Below are 13,661 nucleotides of genomic sequence, written 5' to 3'. Positions count from 1 at the left end.
GGGTTTATTTCATGGTTAAATGATTCCCTTTTCTCTGTAATAATAAAACAGTACCTGTACTTGATCTCAACTAAGATATAATTACCCCTTATTGGGGCAGAACAGCCCTATTGGGTTTATTTAATGGTTAAATGATTCCCTTTTCTCTGTAATAATAAAACAGTACCTGTACTTATCTAGTAGAATTAAGTCTAAAACAACTGGACTTTTTCTGAGTTTTTCTTGAAAACGTTTCACCACTCATCCGAGTGGCTTCTTCAGTTCAAATGACTGGTAGGGAATTCCCCGGTATTTAAACTCTTGATGGTAGTAGAGTCACAGACATCCAATCACAATGGTTCCATTGAACTTGTTCAGTTAGGTGTTAGCTGAAACTGACAGGTGTAAGAAGGTATGATCCAATCACAATGGTACCAAGATTCTCATTGATGAAGGTGTTAATCCTTCAAAGTACATGACTGGAAGTGTGAACTGTTGTGAAACTGCCGGGGTAAGGATGTCAACGCGCCATTGTATGTTGGTGACAAGCGGTGTCTCAGGCCCCCTCCTCTGTTCAGGGATGGTTTTTCCAGGTTGGCATAAATGGCCTCTTTCACACCTCTTTCAAACCATCTGTCCTCTCGGTCCAAAATATGCACGTTACTGTCCTCAAAAGAGTGACCTTTTTCTTTGAGGTGTAGATAGACCGCTGAGTCTTGTCCTGAGGAGTTTGCCCGCCTATGTTGGGCCATTCTCTTACAGAGAGGTTGTTTTGTCTCCCCAATGTATAAGTCTGAGCACTCTTCACTACACTGGACAGCATAGACCACATTACTTTTCATGTGCTTGGGTGTTGGGTCTTTCGGGTGCACCAGCTTCTGTCTCAGGGTGTTGCTGGGTTTGAAAAACACAGGAATGCGATGTTTGTTGAAAATTCTCCTAAGTTTTTCTGATGTTCCAGCAACATATGGAAAGAGTGAGTGAAAGAGGCCATTTATGCCAACCTGGAAAAACCATCCCTGAACAGAGGAGGGGGCCTGAGACACCGCTTGTCACCAACATACAATGGCGCGTTGACATCCTTACCCCGGCAGTTTCACAACAGTTCACACTTCCAGTCATGTACTTTGAAGGATTAACACCTTCATCAATGAGAATCTTGGTACCATTGTGATTGGATCATACCTTCTTACACCTGTCAGTTTCAGCTAACACCTAACTGAACAAGTTCAATGGAACCATTGTGATTGGATGTCTGTGACTCTACTACCATCAAGAGTTTAAATACCGGGGAATTCCCTACCAGTCATTTGAACTGAAGAAGCCACTCGGATGAGTGGTGAAACGTTTTCAAGAAAAACTCAGAAAAAGTCCAGTTGTTTTAGACTTAATTCTACTAGATACTGTATATCATGACCTGGATAAATGAGAATCTTCATAGACATAGTACCTGTACTTGATCCCAACTAAGATATAATTACCCCTTATTGGGGCAGAACAGCCCTATTGGGTTTATTTAATGGTTAAATGATTCCCTTTTCTCTGTAATAATAAAACAGTACCTGTACTTGATCTCAACTAAAATATAAATAATCATTATTGGAGGCAAAACAATCCTATTGGGTTTAATTAATGTTTTATTGATTTTTTAGTAGACTTAAGGTATGGAGAATCAAATTACGGAAAGACTCCTTATCCAAAATACCCTTGGTCCTGAGCATTCTGGATAACGGGTCCTATACCTGTCCCAGCCTGGGTATCAGTATACCCCCTTCAGTATCCTTACTGTCCCAGCCTGGGTATCAATATACCCCCCCCCTTCAGTATCCTTACTGTCCCAGCCTGGGTATCAGTATACCCCCCCCCTTCAGTATCCTTACTGTCCCAGCCTGGGTATCAGTATACCCCCTTCAGTATCCTTACTGTCCCAGCCTGGGTATCAGTATACCCCCTACAGTATCCTTACTGTCCCAGCCTGGGTATCAGTATACCCCCTTCAGTATCCTTACTGTCCCTACAATAAATATGGCCCTGTGTATCTAGTTTATGTATGCTGTCCGTGCTTTATGACCCTAAATGGCGGTCCATGTCCTGGTATTATGACATCTGCCAGCTTTAGCATGGCCGCTCTACTGGCCTCCTGCCTCTGGGGGTCTTCGCTCAACTGGCGCCAACTGTCCTCATCTCCTTCCCGCTCAAAAAGGTCTCCGGCCACTACGACAGTCCCTAGAGAGGTGCCAGGGACAAGGAGGGAGGTATCGCTGCCGGTGTGACCAGGAGTAGCCACCACTTTCAGCCCTTCTCCGCCCAGCAGCATGTAGGGGGCTCCGCCACGGAAGTCGTGAGCGACATAGTAACCGCCACGCCACAGGTCATAGGACACCACGATCTCCGCCCGAGGGAAAAGGTTAAGGTTCCCCACGTGGTCAGAGTGTCCATGGGTGCAGATCACATGGGTGACGTCAGTGGGCGCTACACCATGATCCCGAAGCGACTGAAGAAGGGCATCACGGGACCACGGTCCTGCAGTGTCAACCAGCACCGTCAGGGGTCCCCGTATGAGCGTGACTGAGCCGTCTGCCTGGAACAGGTCCCCTCCCGCGTCTCTGCAATACCCCTCCATAAGAACATGGACGGAATGTGGGGAGCCGGGAATATGACCCGACGCCAGGGGTGCAGTGTGGAACTGTAACGTTAGAAACAAGACAGAAACATCAGAACGAATGAGCGGGGGTGACTGGCAAATCTACTAACCTGGGTCCCTGCTTTACTGGTACAGGTATAGGATCCCTTATCCGGAAACCCGTTATCCAGAAAGTTCTGAATTATGGAAAGGCCATCTCCCATAGACTCCATTATAAGCAAATAATTCTAATTTTTAAAAATGATTCCCTTTTCTCTGTAATAATAAAACAGTACCTGTACTTGATCCCAACTAAGATATAATTACCCCTTATTGGGGGCAGAACAGCCCTATTGGGTTTATTTCATGGTTAAATGATTCCCTTTTCTCTGTAATAATAAAACAGTACCTGTACTTGATCCCAACTAAGATATAATTACCCCTTATTGGGGGCAGAACAGCCCTATTGGGTTTATTTAATGGTTAAATGATTCCCTTTTCTCTGTAATAATAAAACAGTACCTGTACTTGATCCCTACTAAGATATAATTACCCCTTATTGGGGGCAGAACAGCCCTATTGGGTTTATTTAATGGTTAAATGATTCCCTTTTCTCTGTAATAATAAAACAGTACCTGTACTTGATCCCAACTAAGATATAATTACCCCTTATTGGGGCAGAACAGCCCTATTGGGTTTATTTCATGGTTAAATGATTCCCTTTTCTCTGTAATAATAAAACAGTACCTGTACTTGATCCCAACTAAGATATAATTACCCCTTATTGGGGGCAGAACAGTCCTATTGGGTATAATTAATGGTTTATTGATTTTTTAGTAGACTTAAGGTATGAAGATCCAAATTACGGAAAGACCCCTTATCCGGAAAACCCTTGTTCCTGAGCATTCTGGATAACGGATCCCATACCTGTATAACACTTGTCCTCCCTGTGTGTAATTGTGTATTTTGTAAGATTGTACAGCGCTGCGTACCCTTGTGGCGCTTTATAAATAAAGTTATACATATAGTTTTCTACACATACATACCTACATAAATACATACCTGCAAAGTACTAGCAGCAGAGGCATGTGGGGAAGCCATTCTGCCGGCCACTAAACTGCAATTGGACAGTAAGGTCACACCCCCTGGGAATCAGTAGTATCTGATTGGTGCAGACGTGGGGCGGGTACAGTAGATTGGAAAAAAAAAAAAAACGTCCATTTTGTTGCCGCCTTCTGTACGCTTGCGCGTTGTGTATTGTTGCGTTCCACTTACCCAGGAAGTTGCGTTCCACCGCAAGTCCTAAGAGGAGTGTGATTGTAAAGTGAAGTGTCTCTTCTTACTTCCCGCCGAAAATAGTCGGCTGATAAAAAAAAAAAAAAATATGATTTTTTTCTCATAGCGGTCAAACCATTTTGAACGACGACAACGTTTTAATGTGCGTTTCTGCTTCCCAGTCAGGACCTTCGAGCTCAGAACGCGGGGCCGGAAGTTTACCTGCCAGCCGGAAGTAGCCTGGAGAGTCTGTGAGAAAAGGGGGAGCTGAGGTTGGTAATGGCGGGGGTTATTTGGGCTTGGGAGGGGGTAGCGACTGGGCTAGCGCTGCGGCAATGGGGGATCGTCTGAGCCCAGTGTTAGGGACACGGTGGGCAAGCAGGTCGGCCCTGCTGGGGTAGCAGTAGTATGTATATACCCACACAGAACCCCAACTTCCTGTCCCCCCGGCTAAAGGAAAGTGGTTTATCCCTTTCTGGTGTCTGATTCTGACTCTTCATTCAATGCAGCAGTACTGCAGGCTTCTGCTACAATCCTTCATGAGTCAGAACCGGCAGTGCAGAGACTATAGTCAGGCAGACAGTCACCAAACATGCAGGGGAGAACCAGTCCCTCTCAGCTGTGTATGTGTCATTACAGTTTTGCTAATGAAGGTGAACTTGCCCTTTAACCTGTGAGTTTCAATTCCCCCCAGAGACCTGTTAAGCTTATTAGTCAGTGCAGGGGGTGGGTATCCTGGGCTTTGACAAACGCTACTTATTTAATTAAGTTTGGGAAACTTTGTATCTTTTTTTTTAGCGTTCCGTGCAGAAGATCAAAGGGAAATAGGGACTTTTTAGCAAGTATCCCGACAGGGTCAGACTGGGACACTGGGAAAATACCCGGTGGGCCCCAGCGGCCCAGACCCGACCCTATTGCTGCTTCGTCTGGCCTCTGAAGTCCTTCCCTGATGCGTTTCACATACACCTTCTGGGGAGGGTGTCGGACAGGGGCCCCTGCGGGGGGTTTAGGGGTGTGCGGTGGCCGGAGGAGGCACCTTGGAGGGTGCGGGGCCCCAGGGGCGGTATCCTGGATTGCGGTCTGTGAGAACCAGTCCCACTCAGCTGTGTATGTGTCATTACAGTTTTTCTAATGAAGGTGAACTTGCCCTTTAGCTGCGAGTCTCAGTCCCCCCCCCTCCCTCCCAAGAGACCTGTTTAGCTTATTAGTTACACTTGTATCTCTGTGCAGGGGGTGAGTAGTCTGGGCACTGGCAAAAGCTACTTATTAAATTAAGTTTGAGAAACTTTGTATCTTTTTTTAGTGTTCCGTGCAGAAGATCAAAGGGAAATAGGGACTTTTTAGAAGTATCCCGACAGGGTCAGACTGGGACACCGGTCAAATACCCGGTGGGCCCAGACCCGACCCTATTGCTGCTTCGTCTGGCCTCTGAAGTCCTTCCCTGATGCGTTTCACATACACCCTCTGGGGAGGGTGTCGGACAGGGGCCCCTGCGGGGGGTTTAGGGGTGTGCGGTGGCCAGAGGAGGCACCTTGGAGGGTGCGGGGCCCCAGGGGCGGTATCCTGGATTGCGGTCTGTGAGAATCAGTCCTTCTCAGCTGTTTATGTGTCATTACAGTTTTTCTAATGAAGGTGAACTTGCCCTTTAGCTGCGAGTCTCAGTCCCCCTCCCTCCCAAGAGACCTGTTTAGCTTATTAGTTACACTTGTATCTCTGTGCAGGGGGTGAGTAGTCTGGGCACTGGCAAAAGCTACTTATTAAATTAAGTTTGAGAAACTTTGTATCTTTTTTTAGCTTCAGTGCAGGAGGTCAAAGGAAAATGAGGGACTTTTCATTAAGACTGGGCCGCCGGGACACTAGTAAAATACCCGGTGGCCCAGACCCGACCCTATTGCTGCTTCCGCTGGCCTCTGATGTCCTTCCCTGACGCGTTTCACATACGTGTTCGGTGGAGGATGTCACACAGAGGCCCCTGCGGGGGGTTTAGGGGTGTGCGGTGGCCGGAGGAGGCACCTTGGGGGGTGCGGGGCCCCAGGGGCGGTATCCTGGATTGCGGTCTGTGAGAATCAGAACAGTTGGGAGGTATGGGTAACACTATTAGCTGGCCATAGACTTAAGTACTTCTCTTCTGCTGTCTCTCAGGCTCTCCTGACGCTCTCGTCCATCATGGCGGAGGGGAAGAAGATCGGGAACACTCTTCTCCCCAGTGAGTCCATGAAAGTGATTGCAGAGTCCGTAGGGGTCTCCCAGATGTCGGAGGAGACGTGTCAGATGCTCGCCCAGGAGGTCAGCTTCCGCATCAAGGAGGTCACTCAGGTAAGGGGGGGGGTCACTCAGGTAAGGGGGGGGGTCACTCAGGTAAGGGGGGGGGTCACTCAGGTAAGGGGGGGGTCAGTCAGCTTATAGTTTTTGAATTTTTTTTCATATATCAGTCTTTCATTCAAACCATGCCCTGGTCGCTAAGGTAATTTGGATCCTAGCAACCAAATAGCTTCTGAAACTCCAAGCCGGAGAACTGCAGCACAGAAACTGAAATTATTAAAAACCTACAAATAAAAAAAAAATGAAGACCTATTGCAAATTGTCTAAGAATATCACTCTCTACATCATAGTAAGAGTTAACTCAAAGGGGAAGGGCTTAGTTACAAAGTTATGATCATAAAATTGCCAAATCACCTTAAATGGGTTGTACACCTTTGAGTTAACTCTTACTATGATGTAGAGAGTGATATTCTTAGACAATTTGCAATAGGTCTTCATTTTTTTTTTATTTGTAGGTTTTTAATAATTTCAGTTTTTGTGCTGCAGTTCTCCGGCATAAAGTTTCAGCAGCTATTTGGTTGCTAGGATCCAAATTACCTTAGCAACCAGGGCATGGTTTGAATGAAAGACTGATATATGAATAGGAGAGGACAAGCTATGAGCAAACTTAGGGGGCTGTTCCTGCTGAATTGTGCTTAGTACAGGGGATATCCTATGCTGTCATAGTTTTATGGTATCTCTCTGTACAGGCTATAAGCAAACTTAGGGGGCTGTTCCTGCTGAATTGTGCTTAGTACAGGGGAATCCCTACGTGCCATAGTTTTATGGTATCTCTCTGTACAGGCTATGAGCAAACTTAGCGGGCTGTTCCTGCTGAATTGTGCTTAGTACAGGGGAATCCCTATGTGCCATAGTTTTATGGTATCTCTCTGTACAGGCTATGAGCAAACTTAGCGGGCTGTTCCTGCTGAATTGTGCTTAGTACAGGGGAATCCCTATGTGCCATAGTTTTATGGTATCTCTCTGTACAGGCTATGAGCAAACTTAGGGGGCTGTTCCTGCTGAATTGTGCTTAGTACAGGGGAATCCCTACGTGCCATAGTTTTATGGTATCTCTCTGTACAGGCTATGAGCAAACTTAGGGGGCTGTTCCTGCTGAATTGTGCTTAGTACAGGGGAATCCCTACGTGCCATAGTTTTATGGTATCTCTCTGTACAGGCTATGAGCAAACTTAGCGGGCTGTTCCTGCTGAATTGTGCTTAGTACAGGGGAATCCCTATGTGCCATAGTTTTATGGTATCTCTCTGTACAGGCTATGAGCAAACTTAGCGGGCTGTTCCTGCTGAATTGTGCTTAGTACAGGGGAATCCCTATGTGCCATAGTTTTATGGTATCTCTCTGCACAGGCTATGAGCAAACTTAGGGGGCTGTTCCTGCTGAATTGTGCTTAGTACAGGGGAATCCCTATGTGCCATAGTTTTATGGTATCTCTCTGCACAGGCTATGAGCAAACTTAGGGGGCTGTTCCTGCTGAATTGTGCCTAGTACAGGGGAATCCCTATGTGCCATAGTTTTATGGTATCTCTCTGTACCGGCTATGAGCAAACTTAGGGGGCTGTTCCTGCTGTTCTCTTAAACTCAGTTTTTCTCTATTTTTTCCTTTCGCCTCCCAAGGATGCACTGAAGTTCATGCACGTTGGGAAGAGACAAAAGCTGACACCCAATGACATCGACGCTGCACTGAAACTAAAGAACGTAGAGGTAAGGAAGGAGCGCACGGTTTGTAAATGATAACCATTAAGGGCCCCAAAAAACGCAGAACTACAATTCCCACCATCTCTTCCAACATCTGAACTGCTGTGGGATGCTGAGAGTTGTGGTTCTGCAGTAGCAGAAACAGCCAAGCCGCTGATTCTCAGGCCGATGTAATATTCTGCCCTGCACAGAGGTAAGGCCCTGGGTTAAGGGCAGCTATAACTTAGTCGCTGACTTACCCTTGATCTTTGCCACAACCAAAGCCGCTGGGCTGCAAATAATCGCTACTACTACTCATAAATCATAAATAAAAATAAGCAACATTGACAGCAGGGCAATCCCCACAGAGAGGGAGGAAGCGGGCCCCACAATATATAGTCTGGGTTATCATACGTTTCTCCTATGGGATCGTATGCTTGGTGCATAGATTGTAAGCTCTCTGGTACCAACTCCCTCCCCTTGTGTCCCTTAGGGAATAGCACAATACCGTATGTCGCTATATGTTTCCAGCACCGTAGCCAGAGGCAGATAAGCAACATCAGCGCATTCAATGACTTAATGGGGTTGTATGAGTTAATGTAGAGAGTGAAATTCTTAGACAGTTTGCAATTGGTCTTCATTTTTTATTATTTGTAGTTTTTTAGTTGTTTAATTTGCTCCAGTTTGGAGTTTCAGCAGCTATTTGGTTGCTAGGGTCCAAGTTACCTTAGCAACCAGGGAATGGTTTGGATGAGAGACTGGTATATGAATAGGAGAGGGGCTGAATAGAAAAGAAAGTTACAAAAAGTAACAATAACAATAAAACTGGAGCCTCACAGAGCAATAGGTTTTGGCCGCCGGGGTCAGTGACCCCCATTTGAAAGCTGCTGTGAGCTGGAAGAAGGCAAATAATTCAGAAACTATAACAAATAAATAATGAAGACCAATTGAAAAGTTGCTTAGAATGGGCCATTCTATGTCATAGTAAAAGTTACTTAATGGTGAACCCACCCAATCTGAAGAATTCTGGTCATGAGAAGGAGCATCTGCCGTCTCTTACATTAAACACACTAAACCTCTCTGTCTGTCTCTCTCACTCTGTCTGTCTGTCTCTCTCTCACTCTGTCTTTGTCTCTCTCTCTCTCACTCTGTCTTTGTCTCTCTCACTCTGTCTTTGTCTCTCTCTCTCTCACTCTGTCTTTGTCTCTCTCTCTCTCACTCTGTCTTTGTCTCTCTCTCTCTCTCTCACTCTGTCTTTGTCTCTCTCTCTCTCTCTCACTCTGTCTTTGTCTCTCTCTCTCTCACTCTGTCTTTGTCTCTCTCTCTCTCACTCTGTCTTTGTCTCTCTCTCTCTCACTCTGTCTTTGTCTCTCTCTCTCTCACTCTGTCTCTCTCTCTCTCACTCTGTCTTTGTCTGTCACTCACTCTCTCTGTCTCTCTCTCTCTCACTCTTTGTCACTCTCTCTCTCACTCTTTGTCACTCTCTCTCTCACTCTCTCTGTCACCCTGTCACTCTCTTTGTCTTTGTCTCTCTCTGTCACTCTCTCTTTGTCTCTCTCTCACTCTCTCTCACTCTCTCTTTGTCTCTCGCTCTGTCTCTCTCACTCTCTCTTTGTCTCTCGCTCTGTCTCTCTCTTTCTGTCTCTCTCTCTCACTCTCTGTCTCTCATGGGGCCCCTGTTTGTACCCGCCAGGCTCTGCCCGGCTTTATTCAGTAGAATAGATGTCACATCTCCGCGTGACAGTGGAAACATAGCGTAGAGTGTTTGATGTGGGTGTGGGCAGCACATACGCTGGGGGGCTGCTGCTCTTCTACGAAATCATCTGCTTTTATCCGTACAGGGGAAGTGTCTCTGCGGGTACTTTCACTGCTACATTCTACAGTATATATGCAGCTATTTATATACAGTGGTTAAAGGGGTGGTTCACCTTTAAACTCTAAGTATGTTATAGAGTGTCCAGTTCTAAGCAACTTTTCAGTTGGTCTTCATTATTTATTTTTATATATAAATAATGGTAATATGGTAAAGTGATGGCAATGTTCTCCGTCTCCCCGCAGCCTATATATGGCTTCCACGCCAAGGAGTTCCTGCCTTTCCGATACGCCAGCGGCGGGGGTCGTGAGTTACATTTCTACGAGGAGAAAGAGGTCGATCTCAGCGATATTATCAGCACGCCCTTACCCCGAGTTCCCCTCGATGTGTCCATCAAAGGTGAGTGGGACCTGCCTTGGGTCTCTATGGGTAAAGGAATACATATTTGTTACAAAACCCATCAGTTAAAAGAGCTTCTCCAGCAGAATCCTGCATTGTAATCTGTTTTTCCCATGGGGCTAGCCATATTCTTCATTTCCCAGGGTGCCACAGCCATGTGACCTGTGCTCTGATAAACTTCAGTCACACTTTACTGCTGCGCTGCAAGTTGGAGTGATATCCCACCCCCCTCACCCCCAGCAGCCGATCAGCAGAACAATGGGAAGGGAGCAAGATAGCAGCTCCCAGTAGGTATCAGAATAGCACTCAATAGTAAGAAATCCAAGTCCGGCTTGGGACTCCTCCAGTTACATGGGAGTAGGAGAAACAATAGGTTAGCTGAAAGCAGTTCTAATGTGTAGCGCTGGCTGAAAGCTCAGACTCAGGCACAAGGCACTGAGATGGCGCCTACACACCAATATTACAGCTACAAATACATTTGTTGGTTGAAGATTAAAAGGTTAAATGGCAGAGGGAATTATTTGCTGTGTAACAGTGTAATTTAGAGTTAAAAGTACCCCATAAATATCATGGCAGTATCCCTTTAAATAAGGAATAATTTATGTCATGACTTGTCTTGCAGCTCATTGGCTGAGCATTGAAGGAGTGCAGCCCGCCATTCCTGAAAACCCTCCTCCAGGTAATGCCAGTTTTCTCTCCACATACCCCCTCATCCTCACTTTCTCCTGTACCCCCCCACTCTATTTCCCAAGGGATAACTCTCTCTTTCTCTATCCTCCTCTCCATCCAGTCACTAAGGAACAGCAGAAGAGTGAAGCCACCGAACCCCTGAAGGCAGTCAAACCGGGACAGGAAGAAGGTGGTCTAAAGGGCAAAGGTCAGGGGGCAGGAGCAGCGGAGGGCAAAGGTAAGTGTTATTTCTGTACAACACACTGTTATTGGCTCACAGCAGCCGGTCATCTCCAATCATCATCTTCCTTTTAGGGAAAGAGAAGAAAACGCCCATCTTGGAAGGGGCTCCATTAAAGCTGAAGCCGCGTAGCATCCACGAGCTGTCGGTGGAGCAGCAGCTCTACTATAAGGAGATTACCGAGGCGTGCGTTGGTTCCTGCGAGGCCAAGAGAGCGGTAAGTGTACACGTGTGTGTGTATAACCTGCCATGTATGTTCTGTTGCCTGAAACCAGAACTGTTCTGTTGTGCCGCAGGAAGCCTTGCAGAGCATTGCCACCGACCCCGGCCTGTACCAGATGCTACCCCGCTTTAGCACTTTCATATCCGAGGGGGTAAGTACATGTCTGTTACCCACATACCTTCACCCTTGTTCTACCCTTTCCTCTTTACTTTCTGCTGTGATCATGGCTCGCTTCTTATACATGCACTCCTGCGTGGCTTACCCTATACACCTACCACTGCCTTATACTATATCAAGGGAATAATGCCCCCCCAATACCTCTGTCTCTTTTTTGCTTCCGCCAATCAGGTGCGAGTGAACGTTGTGCAGAACAATCTGGCCCTGCTTATTTATCTCATGCGTATGGTCAAGGCCCTTATGGACAATCCCACGCTGTATCTGGAGAAATACGTGAGTGAGACGGGGGGGGGCTGAGTATGATGGTACGAGGGGGCTTTGTGTCGGTTGGATTGGGTTGAACTGCTGTCCATGTTATGAGCCCTGTGGCCGAAAGGAAGGCGACTATTATGTCACGTGACTGAACTTCCCAACGTTTTGTGAGAGCTATGAAGTTGTGGGATTCCCTCCCCGAATCAGTGGTGCTGGCTGATACATTATATAGGTACAAGAAGGGGTTGGGTGGCTTTTTAGCAAGTGAGGGAATACAGGGGTAGGGAGATAGCTCTCGGTACAAGTGAGGGAATACAGGGGTATGGGAGATAGCTCTCAGTACAAGTGAGGGAATACAGGGGTAGGGAGATAGCTCTCGGTACAAGTGAGGGAATACAGGGGTATGGGAGATAGCTCTCAGTACAAGTGAGGGAATACAGGGGTAGGGGGGGTAGCTCTCAGTACAAGTGAGGGAATACAGGGGTAGGGGAGATAGCTCTCAGTACAAGTGAGGGAATACAGGGGTAGGGGAGATAGCTCTCAGTACAAGTGAGGGAATACAGGGGTATGGGGGATAGCTCTCAGTACAAGTGAGGGAATACAGGGGTATGGGGGATAGCTCTCAGTACAAGTGAGGGAATACAGGGGTAGGGGAGATAGCTCTCAGTACAAGTGAGGGAATACAGGGGTATGGGGGATAGCTCTCAGTACAAGTGAGGGAATACAGGGGTAGGGAGATAGCTCTTAGTACAAGTGAGGGAATACAGGGGTAGGGGAGATAGCTCTCAGTACAAGTGAGGGAATACAGGGGTATGGGGGATAGCTCTCAGTACAAGTGAGGGAATACAGGGGTAGGGAGATAGCTCTTAGTACAAGTGAGGGAATACAGGGGTAGGGGAGATAGCTCTCAGTACAAGTGAGGGAATACAGGGGTATGGGGGATAGCTCTCAGTACAAGTGAGGGAATACAGGGGTAGGGGAGATAGCTCTCAGTACAAGTGAGGGAATACAGGGGTAGGGGGGATAGCTCTCAGTACAAGTGAGGGAATACAGGGGTAGGGGGGATAGCTCTCAGTACAAGTGAGGGAATACAGGGGTAGGGGAGATAGCTCTCAGTACAAGTGAGGGAATACAGGGGTAGGGGGGATAGCTCTCAGTACAAGTGAGGGAATACAGGGGTAGGGGGGATAGCTCTCAGTACAAGTGAGGGAATACAGGGGTATGGGAGATAGCTCTCAGTACAAGTGAGGGAATACAGGGGTAGGTGGGATAGCTCTCAGTACAAGTGAGGGAATACAGGGGTAGGGGAGATAGCTCTCAGTACAAGTGAGGGAATACAGGGGTAGGGGGGATAGCTCTCAGTACAAGTGAGGGAATACAGGGGTATGGGAGATAGCTCTCAGTACAAGTGAGGGAATACAGGGGTATGGGAGATAGCTCTCAGTACAAGTGAGGGAATACAGGGGTAGGGGAGATAGCTCTCAGTACAAGTGAGGGGATACAGGGTTATGGGAGATAGCTCTCAGTACAAGTGAGGGAATACAGGGGTAGGGGGGATAGCTCTAAGTACTAGTTGATCCAGGGACTGGTCCGATTGCCATCTTGGAGTCAGGAAGGAATTGTTTCCCCTCTGGGGCAAATTAGAGAGGCTTCAGATGGGGTTTTCGCCTTCCTCGGGATCAACTAGCATTTAGGCAGGTTATATATAGGCATAATGGTTGAACATGATGGACTTGTGTCTTTTTTCAACCTAACTTACTATGTTTTCCCGCAGCTGCACGAGCTCATTCCCGCGGTGATGACCTGCATAGTTAGCCGGCAGCTGTGCCTGCGGCCGGACGTGGACAATCACTGGGCGCTGAGGGACTTCGCCGCCCGACTGATCGCGCAGATCTGCAAAAACTTCAGCACCACCACCAATAACATCCAGTCCAGGATCACCAAAACATTTACCAAGGTGAGAAGCGAGGGCCACGGATACGTCATGGGGATGATGGCTCTGTCCAACCTAAA

At 47.1% G+C, this 13,661-nt stretch overlaps 2 protein-coding genes across 5 annotated transcripts in view; one reads left to right on the top strand and one right to left on the bottom strand.

Moving 5' to 3' along the window:
- Positions 1-1,916: 1,916 nt before the first annotated feature.
- On the bottom strand, positions 1,917-3,968 carry mblac1 (metallo-beta-lactamase domain containing 1). The gene is made up of 3 exons (XM_012953386.3): positions 3,878-3,968; positions 3,665-3,764; positions 1,917-2,665 (listed from the first exon to the last, which is right to left on the bottom strand). Exons 2-3 carry the CDS (start codon positions 3,701-3,703, stop codon positions 2,024-2,026), a joined length of 681 nt encoding a protein of 226 aa, XP_012808840.2. The 5' UTR covers positions 3,704-3,764; positions 3,878-3,968; the 3' UTR covers positions 1,917-2,023.
- Positions 3,969-4,038: 70 nt separating this feature from the next.
- taf6 (TATA-box binding protein associated factor 6) overlaps positions 4,039-13,661 on the top strand; it is a 16,781-nt gene continuing 7,158 nt past the window's right edge. Inside the window, exons 1-10 of one of the 4 annotated variants that reach the window (XM_031899515.1) lie at positions 4,039-4,149; positions 6,020-6,193; positions 7,815-7,901; positions 9,933-10,086; positions 10,709-10,765; positions 10,877-10,993; positions 11,071-11,213; positions 11,293-11,370; positions 11,568-11,669; positions 13,423-13,605. In XM_031899515.1, coding sequence (XP_031755375.1) covers positions 6,044-6,193; positions 7,815-7,901; positions 9,933-10,086; positions 10,709-10,765; positions 10,877-10,993; positions 11,071-11,213; positions 11,293-11,370; positions 11,568-11,669; positions 13,423-13,605 — 1,071 coding nt within the window. In that variant the 5' untranslated portion in view covers positions 4,039-4,149; positions 6,020-6,043. Of the gene's footprint in view, positions 4,150-4,277; positions 4,501-4,899; positions 4,985-6,019; positions 6,194-7,814; positions 7,902-9,932; positions 10,087-10,708; positions 10,766-10,876; positions 10,994-11,070; positions 11,214-11,292; positions 11,371-11,567; positions 11,670-13,422; positions 13,606-13,661 lie in introns of those variants that run through there. The other 3 variants (XM_031899514.1, XM_031899516.1, XM_031899517.1) reach the window with 3 other exon arrangements.

This window comes from Xenopus tropicalis, chromosome 3 (assembly GCF_000004195.4).
Source record: "Xenopus tropicalis strain Nigerian chromosome 3, UCB_Xtro_10.0, whole genome shotgun sequence".
In the NCBI taxonomy this organism is placed as follows: Eukaryota; Metazoa; Chordata; class Amphibia; order Anura; family Pipidae; genus Xenopus; species Xenopus tropicalis.
The sequence above is the reverse complement of the archived record's forward strand: the minus strand, read 5'-3'. Positions and strand labels throughout refer to the sequence as shown.

What these genes read in the sequence shown, in the direction of transcription:
- mblac1 (XM_012953386.3), bottom strand. Translation starts at nt 3,703, where the DNA reads ATGGCTTCCCCACATGCCTCTGCTGCTAGTACTTTGCAG. An exon ending in CTGCTGCTAGTACTTTGCAG is followed by an intron (nt 2,666 to 3,664) that starts GTATGTATTTAT and finishes CTAACGTTACAG; the next exon opens with TTCCACACTGCACCCCTGGC.